Source organism: Nothoprocta perdicaria, unplaced genomic scaffold, assembly GCF_003342845.1.
Source record: "Nothoprocta perdicaria isolate Ctin4 unplaced genomic scaffold, notPer1 scaffold_82, whole genome shotgun sequence".
Lineage (NCBI taxonomy): Eukaryota > Metazoa > Chordata > Aves > Tinamiformes > Tinamidae > Nothoprocta > Nothoprocta perdicaria.
In genome coordinates this window covers 1,536,521-1,556,939 of record NW_020456110.1, presented here as the reverse complement: position 1 = coordinate 1,556,939, position 20,419 = coordinate 1,536,521, and the positions used below count along the sequence as shown (strand labels likewise).

At 40.6% G+C, this 20,419-nt stretch overlaps 1 protein-coding gene across 1 annotated transcript in view; it reads left to right on the top strand.

Moving 5' to 3' along the window:
• The window catches only part of LOC112958213 (guanine nucleotide-binding protein G(q) subunit alpha), a 75,778-nt gene that overhangs the window by 27,904 nt on the left and 27,455 nt on the right, over positions 1-20,419 (top strand). Inside the window, exon 2 of the mRNA XM_026052013.1 lies at positions 14,438-14,592. Coding sequence (XP_025907798.1) covers positions 14,438-14,592 — 155 coding nt within the window. The remainder of the gene's footprint in view (positions 1-14,437; positions 14,593-20,419) is intronic.

The window sequence follows — 20,419 nt, the reverse complement described above, 5'->3', positions numbered from 1 at the left end:
GTCTTCCCTCCGTCTTCCCTTCTTTCCTTCTTTCTTTTTTCCCTTCCTTGTCAGCTTTCAGTTTTGATGGTTTGTCTCTTCAGTGGTTCTGCTTGCTCAGGGGGTGTYCCTGTGGCCCCAAGCCAGCCACAGRGCTGCCTTCCTTCTGCAGTCTTCCATGGCCTTAACACAATTACACATGTTTTCTGGATAGCTTTTATGACCTGCTCTTATTTTCTTCAGTGGAGCAGTATGAATAATAATGTAGACATTAGTCTCCAGGCTAATTCTGGTAGAGACAAGGTGATCTGTCCTGAGTGCATGAGCAGTAATTTCAGCAGTTAATTTAAGGCAGGATTTTTCTGAATTTAAGGCAGGATTTTTCTGTGTAGATCAGAATGGCAAAGTGATACTAGCTCCTTGAGAAAGGGGCATCCTGGAGGGGCATCCTGGAGAATGCCGCTTTATCCATATTACATGTCATCAGGGAAAGCATCAAGGCTTTTTTGTTTGGCCCTTTTCTCTCTCTCTCTCTCTCTCTCTCTCTCTCTCTCTTTTTTTCTTTTTTTTTTAACCTCTTTTTTTGGAATATAAATGGGCATATTTCTGACAAATCAGTCAACACAGTTCATTTTTAGATCGTGCTTCATGTCATTATTGTAACTACTTGGTCTTTCTTTTTCACTTTCTGGAGATGTTGTACAGCACGTTTTGAGTCGTGGTGTAGCTGACAATTATCTTAAGAAATGTGTGGAAGGGACCCTGTAATTGCTGTTTTCTGATGACCTTCCTTGTTTTCATTTTCACTAGGAATTTTGAAATATTTCCAGTGGTACCATTTTATAAAGTAGCAAAGCACRTATGCTATGTCTGGCATTTGTTCTCAGTGTTAAATACTTCTTTTCTACTTAYATCTTTTCCTGTATTTTCAGAATTYTCTGAAGTCTTGTTTTCTCCTCTGGAGTCTCTGCTTCAGTTTTGACTTTGGTGGTGTAGAGACCATGAGAAAGCAGGTCTCATTCAGTTAAATGGTGTCTTTGGCAAATTATTTCCATAGTTTGTGACTTCTGAAAATAAAAAAAAAAATAGGATTTGTACAAACACAAACAAATCAGCATGTTTTACATTTACTGAACAATGGACTACATTGTGACTTGAGCACAGAGTGCAGAGTGAAGTCTGTGTTGGCTGTACTATGCTTAATGCATGGTGCCTAGTTGGAATTTGCATAAACCTAAATTACCTTTCAATAAAAAATATATTCATGTAGTAAATCTACCTAGAATGTTCCTATAAATACTTTCGGGCCATACAGAATTACTTATTTCTTACTTACTTACATGTCATATATGCATATACTTGTGTATATGACATAAACCTGTGGCTGTGTAACCAACCTGATTGTGCTTTTCAGCATGAGGATCAGATGGTGAAATGTTTGTAATCCTTTTGGGAAGCTGCTTTGTGTTCTCTCTTTGGAACTAAGCACATTCTGTAGGTTATTTTTTGCATGAAGAACATGTTTTAAATAAGTGCTAGGGTGGGAATTATAACTACCCTTTTCCGTGYTCTTCTGAGGGTGTCTGTTTTTCTGTTGGTTTCAGCCTTCATTTTCCGTAAGTAGAGAAGAAATACGTACTATTTCTTTCTTTCTTTGCCTTTAGTAGCTTAAAGGCAAAGAAAGAGGAAAGAGGAGAAGATCGCCTCTCGTTCGTAATTAGCCTTTCGCAAATCATCCGATTTCCTGCTTCCCTCCCCAGCAGCTTTTGGCCGTAGCAGGTTTCTCAGCTCCAGGGTTTCCTTTGCAGTCGGCCTCGGGAGGTGCCTGTTAGGGATGGCCAGGCCTGGTGCGTGGCCACCTCCCGGCCAGGATTCTGTGTAATAGCTGAAGATACAATTCCTGAAGGGTAAATGTAGGGAGGAAGGGGCAAACTCTTCTTGGTGGTGGCCTGTGGCAGGACAAGGTGCAATGGGTACAAGTTGAAACACAGGTAGTTCCAGCTGCAGGTGAGGAGCAACTTCTTTCCTGCGAGGGTGACAGAGCCCTGGCACAGGCTGCCCAGGGAGGCTGTGGAGTCTCCTTCTCTGGAGATCTTCCCAACCCGCCTGGATGCCGCCCCRTGCTCTGGGTGTCCCTGCTGGGACGGGGTTGGATTAGATGATCCCTAGGGCTCCCTTCCARCCTCAGCCATCCCGTGGTTCTGCAGAGCAGCCCATGCTGCTTGGTTGAGGACAGAGCGAGAGCCCATCCAGATGTGCCCCGCTCCTGCGCCAGGAGCAGCGTCCTCCTTGTCCCGCAGGAGGGAGGACCAGCTCCATCCGGGACAGGCCTCGTGATGAGGAGAAAAGGCTACTGGTGACATCTGTCCGTAACCATTCACGGAGCACGAACTACCAGCAGCCCTTAAGTCCACTGTCTGTGCTGGCACTGCGAATGTCACCAAGGTGCTTGGTGCTGAAAACGGACTCACCTGTTACGAGGTGCAGGGAAGGTTCTGCATGAAAGCAGCCACCAATAGTGGCGCCGTTACCATTTAAAAAAAAAAAAAAACCAAAAACTAAATTTAGCCATATCATTATTATTAGAGCTGTGTTTCTCAGCTGCTTTGAACAAATATGTATTCTACCTCCACCACTGGATGCCTGAATACTCTGAATAAGGGTGGGGAGACCAGTGTAGTATCATCAGTTTAGGTATGCTTCTAAAATACTCTCCTAAGAATGTTTTTAATAGTTAATTTAATAGTAGCTAGTTTAATAACTTTCAAGTTCTATGCCCTTTTTTYCCCCYTTTTTTTTTGTGTAATAACAGCACACTTAGGACAGTTGAAGACAGTAGTGCCTGCAGGATGTTGCCTTTAAATAAGCTGTTTCCTTCCCCATTTCCTCCTCCTTGTTGCTATTTCATTTTTTGTTTAACAAGCAACAGGAAAATGCTTTGAATAGCAGTACTTTCCATTATATTAACATAAAAAGATATTTATATTTATATTATTAAGTGATATTATAATTTATATCATTAAGTGATAAATTAATAACAGAATACACCTTATTCTTTGCTGAATTCAGGGCATATTTTCAGTTGCATATGAGAGTTGCATTTGAACATTGCAACCCTTTGAACCACTTCTGAGGTTCATCAAATACATAGGGAGTTCTGTTTCCAGTGTGGTGTCTGATACACAGGCAAGGCAGGGAGGGAAACATAACTTCCCAGGGGTTTTTAAAATCCACATGGAATATATCCACTTAATCATATTAGCACAGTAATTTATACAGTGTCCATTCAGTACAGATTTTGGAAGAGATTGTCATATATTAGTGTGCTTTAGCAAATTCTTTCAGTTTATTTTTTATCTCTTTTGTTTGTTGTGTTTTGTGTGCACAGCACACTGCAGACAGAAGTCGTGGGCTCCTGTGGATGCTGCGGCTCTGATTTGTGGGAGAGCAGACGCAGCGACCAGGTCTCTGACAGCACTGAGACTGACCACAGGTGTGTGCTTCCCACAAATGAAGCTGCTTGCCAAGCCCTTGGTCTTCATGGAATCAAAACATTGTCTCTGATTAAACATTTGTTTCCTCCTTAAGGGCACACGCGAGTTTTGGTACTTCCTCCCTAGTCCCGCTAGTGCATGCTGTAAGTGCCATGCACGCAGCCCTCTCCCAGGGCTGACACCGTGTCCATGGCCGTGCCAGGGCTGCGCGGCGCCTCTTGAGGAGGCCGAGGCAGCTGGTGCAGAGCAGCAGCCCCAGCGTGTGCCCAGGCAGAGCCTCTCTCCTCCCGCAGGCAGGTTTGTTCTTCGCGCCTTGTTTGCCCCTTTGCAATTCATGTCCTGACTGTCAGGAGCAAACACTGCAAACTTGGCCGGCTTTTTGCGGCTTAAATTGAAAAGAGAGTGATCTACAATGTATCCAAATCCAAATTTATCCAAATTTATCCAAAGTACCTCCTTTTTTTTTCCCCATTACAAAATGGCATATTTTTATTGCTGTGTGATTAGAGCACTGTGGAAGGTAAATAGATTGCAAATCTAGGTTTTCACTTAGATAAATACTTGAACTAGTAGTGGAGTACTGGGGCCTCCGAGTGCATAGGTAGTTTCCTGCATCTTAGAGTCTGGCGGCTTTTCCCATATTGTGGAAAGCAGAATTTTGAAAAGGAAGAAGGAAGATGATTTGCAGGTAGTGAGTGATTCAGGAAAAGATGACAGGTTACTACGGAGAAACATCTCTCTCTTTCCAGCTCTTCAGAATTTTACCCTTTTGTTACAACATTCTCAGGGTGGATTTGTGCATGTGCTGTTTAAGGAAGGGGATCTCGTGCCACATGTGTCTCCAGCCGCTTCCCCCGTGAGTCAGAGGATGGGTTGGCACCTGGAAGTGCCTGTGCCAAAAGCATGGGCTGCCCCGTGCAGCACAGGGCAGTGAGACCTCACGGGAGGCCAGTGGGCCCCTGCTGAAGGGTCARTGGTTGGTGGTGTTTCCAGGAGCTCCGTGGGGTATCTCATAGAGCTGCCTCCCACTGCTCCTCCCGCCCCGCTGTGCACTCTTTAATTTGATTAATGGTGTCCTGRCCTACCTGCTGGCGGGCAGAGGTGTTAATGGGTTAATGCTCATATGTGCTGAGCTTGGCCTCRTGGAATCAGAGTATTGCAGTGACCCTGTGCAGCTAAACAGTGTCTACTGGTAATCCAGCTTTTCCTTCATTTTAGGCCAGAAGTCTTTTTGGATGCCAAAACTTACCTACCGTGTCTAAAAATGAAAAGTCTTGATTTCCTTATTGATTAGAAGGAGTTTAAAGCTCACTGAAGAAAGAAGATATCTTAAGGATGGCATCAATTTGTACTGGGTCAGGTTGAGAGTGCTCTGCTGTCATTTTCAGTATAGTCCTGTCTTGTTCCACTAAGCTTACATTGTGCTTTAAATTGCAAACTCTTTCTGTTAACCACGCACTTCAGTGTTAATGCTAGCATTTGTGTTGGAGCTGTAATTCCATGTCAGAGTGTCTGTGTGTACGTGTGYGCTGCACGCTGGTTTGCTCAGTAGTTGTCTCTGGTAGTGCCTACGCAGAGAGCACGTAGGTCCTGCTAATTTGCTTTTGCTTTTTCTGAAAAACAGAATGTATCACAAGAGACCTGTTTGTTTGTTTGTTTGTTTTTCTTCCCTGCACCAATAACTTTCTTAAATCGGCTTGATAAATTTGTCTTACACATTTTATGAGAAACTGCTGTTGGCGTTTCTGAAAGAATTATTTAGGATTAGACTTGGAACATTTCTGGCTCCTGGAGATATGATAGGTTATGTCAGTTTGTGTCTGTTGACTTTGTCCCAAGATCTTCAGCTCCTTGCTGTGTCCTGGAGACTTTCCAGAATGTATCCCACAGGAGGATTAAGTGATTTAGTATAGAAATCCTGCCACAATAATGAGAATACATTGTTTTCCTCAATAGATCGTGCTGTCACTTCATACCCTTTCTCCCCCAAAGCTTCCCTAGATGCAGTTTAGTCTCAGTTAATTCCAAAAGCTCAGTTTTGCTTGCCTTCACATAGGTGTAACACTCACTGAAAACATAGGCTTTCTCTCGGCCGTGTAGCTTACTAGAAACACCAACCAACAAACAAAAGTTACCCTTAAAACCCCTTCCTTGACTAAGGGTCCGCCTCTAGGCACCGTGTCCCGGTGCGGCTCTTGTCTTGGAAGGATGCAGCCTTTGTATTTTGGCAGGTAAATGGGCCTTCCTGAGTGCCTGCCAAATGACCTAGCTTGGCTTCTCCCAAAAAAATAGCGGTTGGCTCACAAACAGATTTAAGCACTTCAAAATACATGTTAATTAGGTTAAATCAGAATATGAATCAATTTTACGCACATCAGGCCACAGAAGAAGCAGCTTTCCTCCTCTGACTTATAGAATATGCTGTTTTGTGATTTGCAGAGACAGATCTTTTGTCTGAGTTTGTTGTATTTCTTTCTTCTGGTGGTGAAGTTGATGGCATGGTCCTATTGAAGGGCAGGTCGTCCATCCCTTGCTGCTCTTTAAGCAAGTCCTGCGTGGCGTCTTTCTGACCCACAGAAATAGGGCACTTTGGGAATGAAAAGGGTGTGTCTTATTTATTAAAAAAAAATAAAAAAAAACTCCCACTTTATTTCAAACCGGGCATAAAACTTTTTATTCCCCCTCAAGGCACATTTCAAATAGTTACTCATCGCCGTCACATGTGTCTGTGGTTTCTCTGGAGTAAATAGTGTTGAGTTGCTGGCTTTAATGTCTTGTATTCAAAATTCGTTCTTGTGTGACCTTGTTCAATGAGCTTGTTCAACAGCTCCTCATCTGAAGTTAATTTTTACCTCTTATTGCAGTCCTGTGTGTTCTCTGCCCCAGACACATTTCCCACATAGGTGGATCTGGGAAAGCACCTGAAAGGAGGTGGTGACAGGATGCCATGTGGCTTTGCATGCCTAGGATGAGTCTGAAGCTCATTTTAAGAGTTTGTTTCCAAGAAATGAGGTAATTGTTTAGAAAGACAGTCTTCTTAGTTGGAAAACACACAAATGCAGCCATTTAAGTTTGATGCAATTTTTTGCAGAGGAAAATTCCCACTGGAAACATTCATTATCTTGAGAGGGACCCTCCCAGTCCTCTGATACTTCTAGAAATACAGTTTGAAATTACTCYTTTCTCAGAGTTATGCTGTAGGCAGCAGAGGGCACTGTCTTCCTTTAAAAAGAAAAGAAAATATGACTTAAAATACAGAGATGAGGGTTTTTTGAGAGCTTGTATTTCCTCACAAATCATATTTATGAACTTGAAATGGTGAGGTGATGTAAGTACAAGATTATTTTTAATACAATACTACTTAGCATTGAAGCAGATTTGAGGACATGATATCTTTTTTTTATTATTTTTTTAAGTCAGCTATTTGTTTTCCTGTGCTTGTATTATTTTCACTGCAGGCTTTTCTTGAGGTAGCAGAAGCAGCAGCAGTTCTGTGGCTTCTTTGTGCAGGCAGTTGAATGGGATTGACGAATTTCTGAATTGTTTGAACCATCTGACCATAACCTCTACTCTAGGAAGAACCAGTGTTTCAGCTCTGAATATTCAAATCTGTGATGCCAAGTTAAGCTGTTATTCTTCTGATCCTTGAAAGCATCTCTTACGCAAGAGTCATTCAGGCTCTGAATGACAGGAGTGAGGCTCAGCAGGAGCTTTGTGCATGTGTGCATTTACAAGGTGGGAATGCACCTATATAAACACCTTTTTTTTCTTTCAGTGCATTCACTATTGCGTTGCAGCTGTTGGCTGCGGCACCGGACACTTGGGGAATTGAGTATAGCCAGTTATTTCACTTCAAAATGGAATGAAAATTTGAGTGTGTCCATGTTTGCATAACAGTCTGTTCAGTAAATTCAGCTGTATCATATTCAAAAATAATATTGAAGAAAAAAATGCCATTATTTACAACAGTATTATTGCACAGCATTCTTCAAAAAGAAGTACTGGGACATGAGGCGTGCTGTAAAGCTCTTAAAATCTCTGATGCTTTAACATAGGAGAAGGATTACTTAAAAATTACAGCAATTTATCCCAGCTCCTTGTGAAGTTATTCTAGGAAGACTAACATGTGGATGTATCGTTTTAACCCCATCGGGTTTCCATTTATTTTTCCTGTGTGCAGGGGAGACGAAGGTGCCTTTCGGGAGGCATGGGAAGGGGTGGATTTTGACTTGCTTGTTGCCGTGTTTAACACCGTGGTCCATGTGGCCCTGTTCTGTGGCACTTCTCGTTTTGCATGTGTCTCTGCCGACTGGCTTAGCTGGCTGGAGAAACAGCAGTGTTACTGCTCAGGTGTCTAACTCAGTAATTAAGCTCTGTAATTATCTGCACAATTACTGCACAGTTTTGAATATGTTATGTTAAAAACATCACTTAAAGAAGGAGGATACTTATTTGTATGAAAACCTGGTTGTATGTGCATGCTTGGGATGGGTTAATGAAAAGCATTTACTTAATATACAGTTTTGGTACAAAGTGCTAATTTGGATTTTTTATTTCAGCTACAATAACTGTTGTGGGGAATATGTGTTCTGTAGAATTTTTGCATGTGTTGGTCCAAACCTGATATGCCTTCAAATCAGTTTCCACCACAGCAGACTTATGCTAAATTTAAAAATAAGTGACRAAAGTTTTGCCACCTGGGCCTGTGCATTGTGAGCGGTGAGGACGGAGATGCTTGTCTTGCCACGTCCTGGGGGACACATCTGTATTTCCCTTTGGGCCCCGGTCTGGAGCTCCCAGAACTTCCATGAGGCTTCTYCACCCAGCTCTTCCATTACTTTCCTGGGAGGCCGAAGGGTTTAGCTCAACCAGAACATGAAGGTCCTAACTTTGATACAAGTTACAAGGGATGTTTTTTCATTACGGAAACATTTGTGATACAAGTCAAAACTTAATGGCCTGAGACYGTCTCCTGCTTAAAACAGGTTTTGAAGTAACTTTGGAACCCAGCTCTGGGTCCATACAGGAMGGCAGTAATTGGAGGGGAATTGCTGAAACATTTGGAGAGGACGCGGTGCCTGCCTTGCTGCTACGTGAAGAGACTTCTGAAAAGTCAGCGACAGGATGTGTCCAGTTCTGCGTGCCGAAAACCCTGCCCRGAGGCTAAGGCAGGTTTTGCTTCAGAGAACCGCAACCAGTAAAGAAGGGGGAGGTTTTCAGAGCACTGCTCAGGAAAGCATTCACCAACTACACAATTTTCAGCTTGCGTGCTGAACTTCTACAAGTTGGAGATGTGAAAGTGCCTAATGTGTATATAACCCATTGCAAATGTAACATACCACAGGCTCAGAGTAAACATGGAGCTTGGTCTATTTKGGTGTAGGTCTCTGCAACCCACTGCTGGGTGTTTGGACATTGTTGCCATCTGGCAACTCTGCTTTCCTAACCCTGGAAAAGATTTTCATGGCACACACAGGAACTAAAAACCAAAGCTGTTATGCTCAGAAAGATTTAACCTCATAAAAATACTACCTAAGCAAGAGAAYGGCCAAAAGGCCATAAAAATCTTCAAGACTTGACTGCACAATTAGTGATTTGTAGCTTTTTTAAGAGATAATAAAACACGATGTCATTCTTGCATAACAAGTTTAGATTTATATAAAATGTACTTTATTTTAAATGTAAAAATGAAGCAGCTAGATCTAGTGAAAGAAAGAAAGCGTAAAACAAGTGCGGAAAGCATCGAGTTGAATTTTGAGTTTCTTCTTCCACCTTCTTGAGAAGAAACTCAGAACATTTAGATTTCTATCCCAGAGAGAACATTTAGTTTTAGTGATTCCAGCAAGTGCCTGTCCATAGCTGTAATAGTGGAGAAAGAATCCTGAAAGACAGGAAGAGAAMCGTGCTTCACGTAGGACAGTGTAACTCCCTGTTATTTGTGAGCTTGCTCTGGGCACATAGGTCATCCRAGCATTTGCTGATCTTGTGTAGTCCCCTAACCCTTCCAGAAAAAGCCACATTGATTTCATCTGTTGCTCTTCAGTCCAGGAGCAGAGAAAATAAAAGCTACAGAAATGGTTAGAAAATGGTTAGAAGTATAGAGCCTTTGTAGAGGAGGGTGCAGCTCTGGCGGCTCCGGTGTGCTGTGCGGTACCTGGATTTCTGTCACATCCCGACCTACAGCTGCAGCCCCCTCGTTCTTCCAGCGTTACTCAGGGCTCTCCCAGCCCCTGTGGCTTATGCAGTTAGGTTTTACCTACCAGAAAGCAGACTTWTCTGGCAAAGAGGACTGCCAGACCTCTGCTGTTGCTGCGACGCTATTTCTCACTGAGGGAGATTTTGAGAGGTATGCTGTGGTGTATGTCCTCCTAGGTTTAAACAAAATGTAAAACATTAAARTCAGAGGTGCTTAATATAAGCTATAACTTGCTTTTTAAGCAAGAGTAAGTAAGGCCTGTCTATATAAATATGTGTAGTTGCAACTGCGTGTTAATATGATAATAGARGAACGTTGCCTGGTAGTATGGACAGGAAGCCATTTAGTCCTGAATTAAATTAAAAACTTCTAAGGTCAGGAGCCATGTCATATCTTTGTGTTGATGTTTTCCATTATTTTTGGAGTCTATAAAACAATACTGGACGTTTGTACATGTAGTTGTTAGACATGGACTTACTAAAGCTCCTATCCAACTTTTTAAAAATTACTGCCATTAAATAACTGATTTTACTTCATGCATGACTTGCAGAATATGTATTTTATTCATGAGTTTATATTATGCAGATTAAGAAGCTAAAGACATTACTAAAAGAAAATGGTGTAATTTGTTTTGTCTTTTCCATTCTGTGTGCATTGGGACTCTGTTTTTTCCCTCTTATGACTTGATCATACAGGAAAGAGCTGTGCGGTAAGTGCTTTTTAGTGATCAAAGCCAGCGACAGTGCAGTGAAAGGGGCAGGTGGTTTTTCTGGGTGCTTTGCCTTCGTGGACTGTCCGCCTGCTAAGACGAGTTCAGTCTGTTGGGGCTCCACAGGCAGCCCYGCTTGCAGCTCCTGACGGCAGGGAGCAGTGACCTGCTTCCTAGTTTCATACCCTGATTTTCTACTTTCCCGCTGTCTGACCATTAGCTGGTCTGAAGTCCTGTCGCAGAGGTTTTCTGAGGGGGAAAATTCAGTCCCGTCTGAAGTCCTGTCGCAGAGGTTTTCTGAGGGGGAAAATTCAGTCCCGTTCCCGACTCACAGTTTAGTTCAGGAAAGGGGCAGCGGTTTCCTGTGCCAACGCCTGCCCTTTGGAGTCCTTATCCCCTTCCCTCCGTTTCATAGCTGGTGCCTGCTTTTCACAGGAGGGGGGTGGTTCATAAAAAGCAAGGAAAATCTTGCATGGATTCTGGTCACAACCCTACAGAAATTGCAAAGCGTTTATTGTTGTTTATATCTGATATATCTTAATGAATAGGAAAACGAGAACATTCAGATCTCAGAATAAAGAAAATAAAGTTCTGGTTTATTCAGCTGCTTCAAAAGCATTATTTCAGCTCAGGGAAAAATACTAAATCTCATAGGTGTAGACATGACATTTTTTTCCGTTATTCTGTTTTTTTTTTTATGTAAGACTCAAAATATTAAAAGTAGAATTTAATGATACATTTTGAATGGAGAACAGATTTGTGAACTTTGCGAACAGGATACCTTGCTTCAATCCTTAATTCATTGTTTTATTGTGGTGTGCTGATGAGTCACAGTTTAGGACCTATTCTTCTAAGCATTTTACCAGACAACAGTAACCTTATTTCATGCAAACTCAAAGTTTTAGATACTGTTATGTGTCTGTGGCATTCTTGTTCAAAGAACACATGCTATGTTTTTCTTCTCAAAAGTTGGGATGTAAAATAGGAAAAGATGACAAATTAGTATTAGGCAGTTTAATACCTTATTGACCTTTTTAAGTGACTGCAGTGATTAGCATTATACGAAGCCTCTTTCCAGCAATATATTCATTAATTAAATGCCATTCTTAAGTGTAGTGCATTATGAGAGCTGTTTCCTGTTTAATCTTATACATTCAGGGCTTTAGGCTTACTTAGAGGAAAAAAAACATGCAGTCCTCTTCAGCCTTCATTTTCAGGACACTTTGTGAAAAAAAGTTTCATTCCTTGCGGTGATGATCAGAGATTTCTGTTTTCTGACACTGCTGTTACATGTCTGAGACAGTGAAGTCTTCCTCAGAGTTACTCTCCTTAAAGGTTATACCTGTTCCAAGTGTGTGCAGGTCTWTGCTTTTGCATTTGTTATGCATTTTGCATTAATAGAGCTGAGGGAGAAGATTTCCTCCCGTGCTCTGCAGCCCAATAAGGCAAAGTATTTGCATGAACCACAGATGAAGGTCACAAGTCATCAGGGTCTAGACCTGTAAATGACTCATGACTCTGGGTTGGCTGGCATATGTTASCATTTCAACTATAAGCAGTAGCCACATCCTCAAGGAATTTGGGGTTTCCAGTCCCCTGAAGGCCAGACCATAGCCCCAGCAAAGGCTCCTGTGACGATTCCCATTGGGGTGGGATCACTGTGGGCTAGGCAGCTGCTGTGGGTTCGGCCACCCAGAGCAGTATCACACTGCTTGATGGGTGAGCTCTTGACAGCCAGGAGCTGCAGACACAGGGCTTCTCCTCCTCATATGTTTGGGAAATCCTGTTGAAAAATAGGAAGCATTTACTAAGGTAAGTTCTGCCGTGCAAGAGATGCTTTGAATGGGAATCTTAAAAACAGCTAATAGAGAGCATTGGTGCCAAGGGATTGTGCCCACTGTGTCTCAGTTATCTTGCTTTCTCCTGTAAATTTAAGACTATGTGAGGGAATTCTTTTGAAATGGGTTGTGAAGTTGTGTGTGCTCCCTCTGGTAGGTTAGAAAGCTAGCTTGGAAAAATCACAGAGACCATATTAAAATGACTGTAAAAATCCGAACCTTTTCCAAATTTACCAGTCATGCCTATCATCAGWTTCCAAATGACTGGTGCTCATGTACAGTGAGAATGATGACTGGTCCTTTGCTGACCCGGGTAGCTACTCAGGAACAACAGTGCTTTCAGAAAATTACCAGATAATATTGAGGAAATTAACAACATGGCAGCTAGAGACTCAAAAAGTAAATATTTTTAGTGGTGCTTATGTGCTAAATAATAGGTATAGAAGGACCATAAAGACTATAAGACTGTAAATCCATAATGCTAATCAAGCTCAGGATTAGTACCAATGTTTTTTTTAACACTATGAGKAGTTTTCTTGAGGGGAATGACAAAGAAAGACAAAAGGAGATAGATTTTGATGTCTTCTCGTGCTCGTTTATTTCCTAGTTTCAGAATCTGTTGATATTCCAGGAAATTCCGTTTTGCTTTGTCTGGGATAACATTTAAAATACTGGTAGGAATCAAGGAGGAAACAAMAATCCAGGGTAGGTGCACTTTGCCAAAGTGAATTGCTTTAGCAAATAATAATTAAATTACTACAGGTGTTTTTATATCCTGAAAAGCAAATGAAGGAACAACCATTGTCAAAAAAATGTTTCAGTCTGAGCAGTCAGTTACGCTGTCTAGTTTTTGCCCGTGGAACAAGCAGGCCTAGTAATTGCATCGTKATGACCAGTTTGAACTTGGTGACACTTGCAGAATTTGTCAGGTTTGTCCCCCTTTTTCTGGTTTCTGTGTGTTTGTTTGTTTCAGCGCTCTGATATCAACTGTTAGTGACCTAAAAAAAATCTAGTTTTGTAATTGTAGTAGCTTAACGGACAAGAGCTTAAGTGTTTTGCTTCAGTAATGTTGATTTTGGAGTGTAGCCAAAAAGTATTAGTGAGGATGAAAATTATGGATATAGCTTATTCTGCAGAAACTGGATCGTGGTGAGTCCTCAGGTTTTTCATGCAGGTAGCTCTGGATATCAAAGTGATGTTCCAGATTTCCTGTTGTATTGGTGGCAGGAAACTAAAGCCAATTAGCAGCCCTGACAGAACCTATTGTGCATGATTAAGTCTTCTCTTATGTTAAAGTTATACTTGGGCATATCATCAGGTTTCAGTATAATTACTTCTGAATTTACCAGAGTAAATCACAGAAGAATTAAGCCAATAAATGACGTCCCTTATTTAGATCTCTGGCTCTATGACCCAAAATTAGAAACCAAAAAAACATACTGACTGAAAAATACTCCAAGAAAGAAAGAAGCTGTAATCTACRAGAAAGTATGGTACTCCTGAGAAACCAGAAGACATAGCTGGAAGTGTGTAAAGACTTTGAAACTATATGAAAAGACTTTAGGAAAGGAATCATTGATACAAAGAATTGTATAATACTTGATTAGGATTGACTTATTTCAGATGTTTGGGTTTATACACACATTTACTAATTTTCCCTTCTTTYGTATCCTCTTTGTTACTCTTTTTCTATGTTGGAACACAACTTACCATTGCTAATTAATACTTCATTTGGTATTCTTTTGTATTCCCGTTCATTTACTATTTTCTTTCAAGTCTTTAATTAATGAACATTATTGTTTTCTTTCAGCACCARGTTGATTCACCCAAATACAAAAAATACCCATCTTTGCATGATACAGWTTTCCCTTGTGTTTTCTGTCTTTATTGTCCAAGCAGGCCAGTGGGCAGTGAGTTGAGCAGTGGCTCARCTTGTAGTGGTTCAACTTGTAGGTTGGATGGTAGGTATCGTTTGACAGTGTCCAGTGGCATGAAGACAAAAAATATATTKATCTTTCTCATTTCTGGGATTCACTATATCTGTTATTTCCATTTCCATCTTTACAACCTTCTTCACAGTAGCTGATTTTCAAATTGTATACAGGCATTGGTGAAGTGACCRGTCTGAAAAAGTAATCTAATAATTGTGCTCATAGTATATGACCTGTCTGTGACTGTAGAAGATGAAGTACATTTTACTGTTTTCTTTGTTTCAAATTAGGCTCATGCACAGTTAGTTCGTGAAGTGGATGTGGAGAAGGTGTCAACATTTGAGAACCCCTACGTAGATGCGATAAGAAGTTTATGGAATGACCCTGGAATCCAGGAGTGTTATGACCGACGACGGGAATATCAGTTGTCAGATTCAACTAAATAGTAAGTACAAAGTGATTATGAAAAGGTGTATCTTATTTCTGTTCTTTTTAACAAAGCAAATTTTAGCTTCTTGCAATACATTTGTTTATATATTTGTTTATACTGTGTACAGTTTGTGTGGATGCAGGTGCAGTATGCTGCAAACATACATTATACAAACATACATTAATATGTACTTAGAATAAATTTAAAGTCTGCTTGAGATAGGTGCTATCTACATAGGTTAGGTAGTGTATCTAGCTTAAAACTGTGTGTTTGTCTGTTTGCCAGAAATAACCCKTGATCATCTGGAATTTTGCAGAAAGAGAGTAACTAGTTATAGTTTAACACTGCTTTAATACTTTTTATTTGTTTTTTGTTAAATCTCTTGAAGCCCTTACTGTTTTCTGAGGTAGGTTCACAAATGCAAGCTATGCAAAAATACTTTCATCGAGTGTGATTAAATTCTGTTTTCCAAGATTTCCATCCCCTGTCTGTTAGATTTCTTTTGCAATCTTACTAGTGAGACAGATAGTAGCAGGCAAGTTTTCTTGTGTTTTATTTAACTGCTTCTTCTTTGTGTAAACAAGGGCTAAGTTGCAAGAAAATGCTTGCCAGGAGTGCAAATATGTAACAAACACAAAACAGACTCCAGTTTTTAAATGGTGGAAAAATAATGTGTTCTCCACAAAAAAAAAAAAAATTCTATCAGAAGATGAAAGATGACTTTAAGTGCAGTTCGTAGGAAAATGGGAAATGGAAAATGAAGTAGTCATTTCCAAAAGTATTTTATGTTAAATCCCATTTTTATAGATGAATAACAATAAAAATGTTAATGTGACTAAACTTCTTGGTCTCGAATGCTGTGCTTGTACTTCTTGGCAGAGTTTCGATAAAATAACAATGTAGAATCTAACACTGGACCCTGAGGACTGTCTAAATGTTGCTTCCAAGAAATTCAGTTGCTCTGACAAATGTAGCATATAACTGAGGCAAAAACTCTCATCTTTTGAAAAATGAATTRCGGTAGGGCAGGATGACCTTTTGGTGTTGCTCACTACAAAAAAAGCATAYTTGATTATTAAAGCCATGGCAAAAACTAACATGATCTACACATCTTGTATCAACTATGCAAATTAATCTTGATATCGTTGCAGTCTTCATTTGTCAGATTGTCATGAATGGAAGGCTCTCGTAGAGAAAAGCACTAGAGAAAATGAAAGGCACTATGAAACTCCCACTAAAGTTATTGGAATGTGGCCATAGACGTAACAGCTTTGGGATGGAATTTATCTGCACAACAGCCCATATATTTTTATCTAGCACAACTGCTTACATGCAGTTTAGTTACAACAAATTTATTAATATCTTGCTGATTGGATGGAAGCAGTTAGGAAGCAGTTAGRCTAGTGCATGAATTAGGTCTACCTTTTTGCCCCAGTGCTGGGTAGATGAAGGGAGAGCAGTGGATGTCGTTTACCTTAACAAAGTAACAAGGCTTTTGGMACTGTTGGCACTATGACATCTTTATAGGGAAGCTCGGGAAGTGTGGCCAGCAAGGTGGATTGAAAACTGGTGGGGTGGCAGAGCTCAGAAGTTATGAGAGTCTAGTTGGAGGGAGAGTCTACTTGCACCTAGCAGTAGCCCCCAAGGACCTGTACTGGATCCAGTCCTGTTTATTCATCAGTGACCTGCATGAAGGGACAGAGTGGCCCCTCAGCAAGTTTGCTGATGATAGAGAACTGGGAGCAGTGACTGATACCCCAGAGGGCTGCGCCACCTTCCAGAGGGACCTGGGCAGGCTGGAGAGCTGGTTGGAAAGGAACCATCAGAAGATGAGCAAAGGCAAGTGGAGGTGCATACATCTAGGAATAACTCCAAGCACCAATACATTCTGTGGGAGCAGGAGAGCAGCTCTACCGAGAAGGACCAGGAAATCCTRGTGGACAACAAGGTGACCATGAGCCCTTGTGGCCGAGAAGGCCAGTGGTCTCCTGGACTGCATTAGGAAGTGTTGCTCGCAGGTCGAGGGAGCAGATCCTCTACTCAGCCCTGGTGAGGCTGCATCTGGAATGCTGCGTCCAGTTCTGAACTACTGAGGGACGTGGAGCTACTGGAGTCCAGCGTAGAGCCACAGAGATGGTTGGGGCGTAGACCATCTCTCCTGTGAGGAGAGCCCAAGAGAGCTGGGCCTGTCCAGCCTAAAGAAGGCTGAGGGGGCATCTTGGCAATGTGTGYCGTCATCTTGAGGGTGTTAAGAGGATGGTGGCAAAGAACAAGATAAAGAGGCAACAGATAACAAACTGCATTTTAAAGGCACAGTAAAGGCTGTTTGAATTTGAAGAAAAACGTACTCATTGTGAAGATAAGAGAGGACTGGAACAGAGCACCCAGAAATTGAAGGAGTCTCCCGCTCTGGAGGTGTTCAACCTGCCCTGGACATCATTCTGCGCAGTGTCCTACAGGYGACCCTGCTCGTGCAGGGGCTTGGGCTGGATGATCTCCAAAGATTTCTTCCAACCTCAGTCATTCAGATCTGCTTCATCTGCCCCATACACAGGGTTTCTTTTGTCCCATGTCCTGTGGAGCTGATTACCTTCCTAATCTGTCACTTCTCTTATTTATATATGCATATTTTGATGCACAGGGCAGTGGAAGCTCTCCTACTGGTTGGATTTTCACTGTCCCTATGTGCTGTTTATTATTGTGTTTTATTTTTCAGTTGTAAGAAAGCTAACAATATCATAGGAAATTACATACATGTGATATTCTCTGGATGTGAAAATAGTAAAACTTGAGTAACAAGTTAGACTGACAGCCTACTTCCAGACTGTGTTCATGTTGAAACGAATGCCAAACTTAGGTAGAAGGTGAAGTAGAGCCTTCCTTGTACGTTGGATTTGTGTTTAATTTTACAATAGATATGATACTAGAAGGTCTTAAAACTGAAGTGTATCCTACATACATACACACATATGTAGGTACATACATACATGCATACATACATAAAAGTGGTTGGAAGATAAAAATGGAACAAGTGAATCCCCAAAGGAGGATATTAAATATCTGATGCTACTTCAGATCAAATTTTACTGAATACTACTTCTAATGATATGGTCAACTTAGTGGATCTTTTGAGAAGTAAGGAAAAAGAGTAGCAAACAATTCATTCAGGAATGAAAGAAGCAGAAGCAAATTTTAATACATTTTCATATAAAACATAAACAGACTATTTGATTAGTTATTTTTAAAACTCAACATGTTTAGCCATTTAACTGCGTGAGGTTTTGTAGATTTTATGATTTTAATTATAATAAGCTATGATAGATTCATATAAACAAAATTCAAAAAGCAATTAAAAAGAATTAAGCACTCAATGCTCGTCATCTTATTGAGACTTAAATAGTTCATTCTGACTTGATGTATAAAACTGAAATAATAGTTTACCTACCAGATCTTTTATATCTTTGTAGGCATATGTGCTAATATTTTTGTAATTAAATTAGCTAACAACTAATTAATACTTGTTCTTAATTAATCCTTTGTGTGTCTTCTCATCTTCTCAGTGTTTATTCCAATATGTTTTTGTAATAACATTATTTTTATCTGTTCCTTGTATCACTTTYGGGTTTTTTTACTACAAGCACACGTAGTCTTCCAAATTTTGCACTCTGAATTTTCTGTTTCTATCGCTGTTCTGTTTTTGTTTTCTAATATGTCTTCTTTCATTTTCTGTCATCTTTTGACYTGCTCTGTCATTGTGAGTGACATTTTGATGTTTTTATACCTGCGGCACGTATACCCACATGTTTTCTWCCTGCACTGGAGGGTTATGTCTAGATGTGTTTTTACTAGTAGAGGAGAGGGTAGTGTGTAAGAAAAAGAGATCCTGAAAGGTGGGGGTTGGTTTGAATCTCAGGCTGAGCGATTGTGTTTCATTCTCTCTCTTATCATTGACTAAAGGTTAGATGTTCTTACAGTTTTAAAAGTAATTTCTAGACTCGATTCTTATCTGTGGTGAAGAGCACATCAGGTAAACAGAGATTATTCACTTCCCATATACGTTATGAGTGCACATGTGGACTTACCCGCTAATTTACCACTAAACCACTTCCCTTTATGCCTTCTAAGATACCGTTCTCAGTGTGAGACGGATGTAAACCAACACCGCAGTGTGGGAGCCTCTCACTCGCTGCCACAGATGGCATCTGCTGCTGCTGTTTCCCATACAGGGTGTTGCGACCTTAAGCCAAATGGGAACAAGTTGCCAGTTGGGACTCTGTATCATGGCTTTTCCTCAAAGCCTGGAGGAAAGAGGGACAGCAGTCCCACCGGTTTACAGATGGATTGTATCATAGATAGCTTGCTTTGGGTTGTGGCTAGAGTTTGTGGAGTCACATTGCCTTTTTTTTTTCCATAGCATGGCAAATTGGCTTCTGTGGCAAGCTGTGTTGTATCATGCCTCAGGTAATGAGATGTGATTCTCTCCCAGGTCCCTGCTCCATTTTATCTATGACARATGTTGTTTTAACGCATTGCCTTGTTAGTCATACATGGAGAGAATCCTGCAGACTTTTGTTCCTGCATTTGCTGTTAACTTTAAGAACAATTTAGTTTTGAGCTCCTTTGTTCTTTCGTAGTTCAGCTGTGTATATATTTTTGATCATGTGAAGTGATCTAGTTGGACAGTTAATACATAAAAGCCACTTGTTTTCTTTCTAAAAAGATGTGATGCGTAGATCCAGGGTACAATTKCCAGAACATCTTCAGAATATCACTGATAGGTAAATGTGGATGTTAACTGCTCATTAAAATCCATGTGTCACCTTTTGCCAAAATACTGCATTAAATGCAGTGCTCTGCTCAGCTAGCAGTTTTTGCTCTGCTGGTTTGTAGCTTCTGCTGAACAATTCTCTCGCACCTCCCCTCTAACATTCTGCTTCCGTGTTCCTCTCCAGAAGCAGGTGCATTCAGTGGAGTTGGCCGTGTGCTAAGCAGAGTGTGCTTGGGGACCCTCAAGGGTAGCAATCAGTATGTGAATGTGAGTTATTCCTACAGCAGTTTACTGTGTTAGCTGCTATTGCTTCTGACCAGAACATAAATTCTTCAGTTTCATGGAGCTCTAGGGAATTCTTAGGAAATATGAGTACTRCTGTTATCTTTTACAGGAGTCTGTGGAAAACAGAGACGTTTCATGCTGCCAGCTTGTYTCACTGATGTAACAAATTACAAAGTGAAAGTTATTTGTCAGAAGAAAAAATTCTCCCATACACACTTGTACGGAAGGACACTTCTATATTGTTCTTGTATTATTTTTCTTTCAGAATATACTTGATATTTGTATTTTTGTACTGAAGAGTAGTAGRCTCCATTTTATATATTCACAGTTTACACAACCGTATTTTCAGATATTTTWCCATAAAGCAGAAACATGAAATAAAATGACAGGCCTTTTACCAGATGAAACAGTCTAAGTAAGTAGAGTAGAAGAATGATACTTACCCTATCTTACACAACAGACATTTYCTCCAAATATGAAGGAAGACTAAAGATAGATACAAAATGTGATGCATCCTATATATAAAATGAAAACAAAGCAGCCAAATAGGAAAATTCAGGAAGAGAAAGTATTTAGCATATATTTCTTTTGGGGTCCTTTTTCTTGTGCAGTACTGAACATGCTGTGTATGCTGTGAACATATCTGTGTATATATTAACTGTATTTGCTGTTAAGAAGTTTCGATATGTTTGCACAAGCAGTTTTAGGTTTAGTGGCTTGCTTTTTCAATCTCCTGCTAATGTTTATTGAAATTCTAGTCTAGATGAAGAGAGACAGTAAGGTTGGATT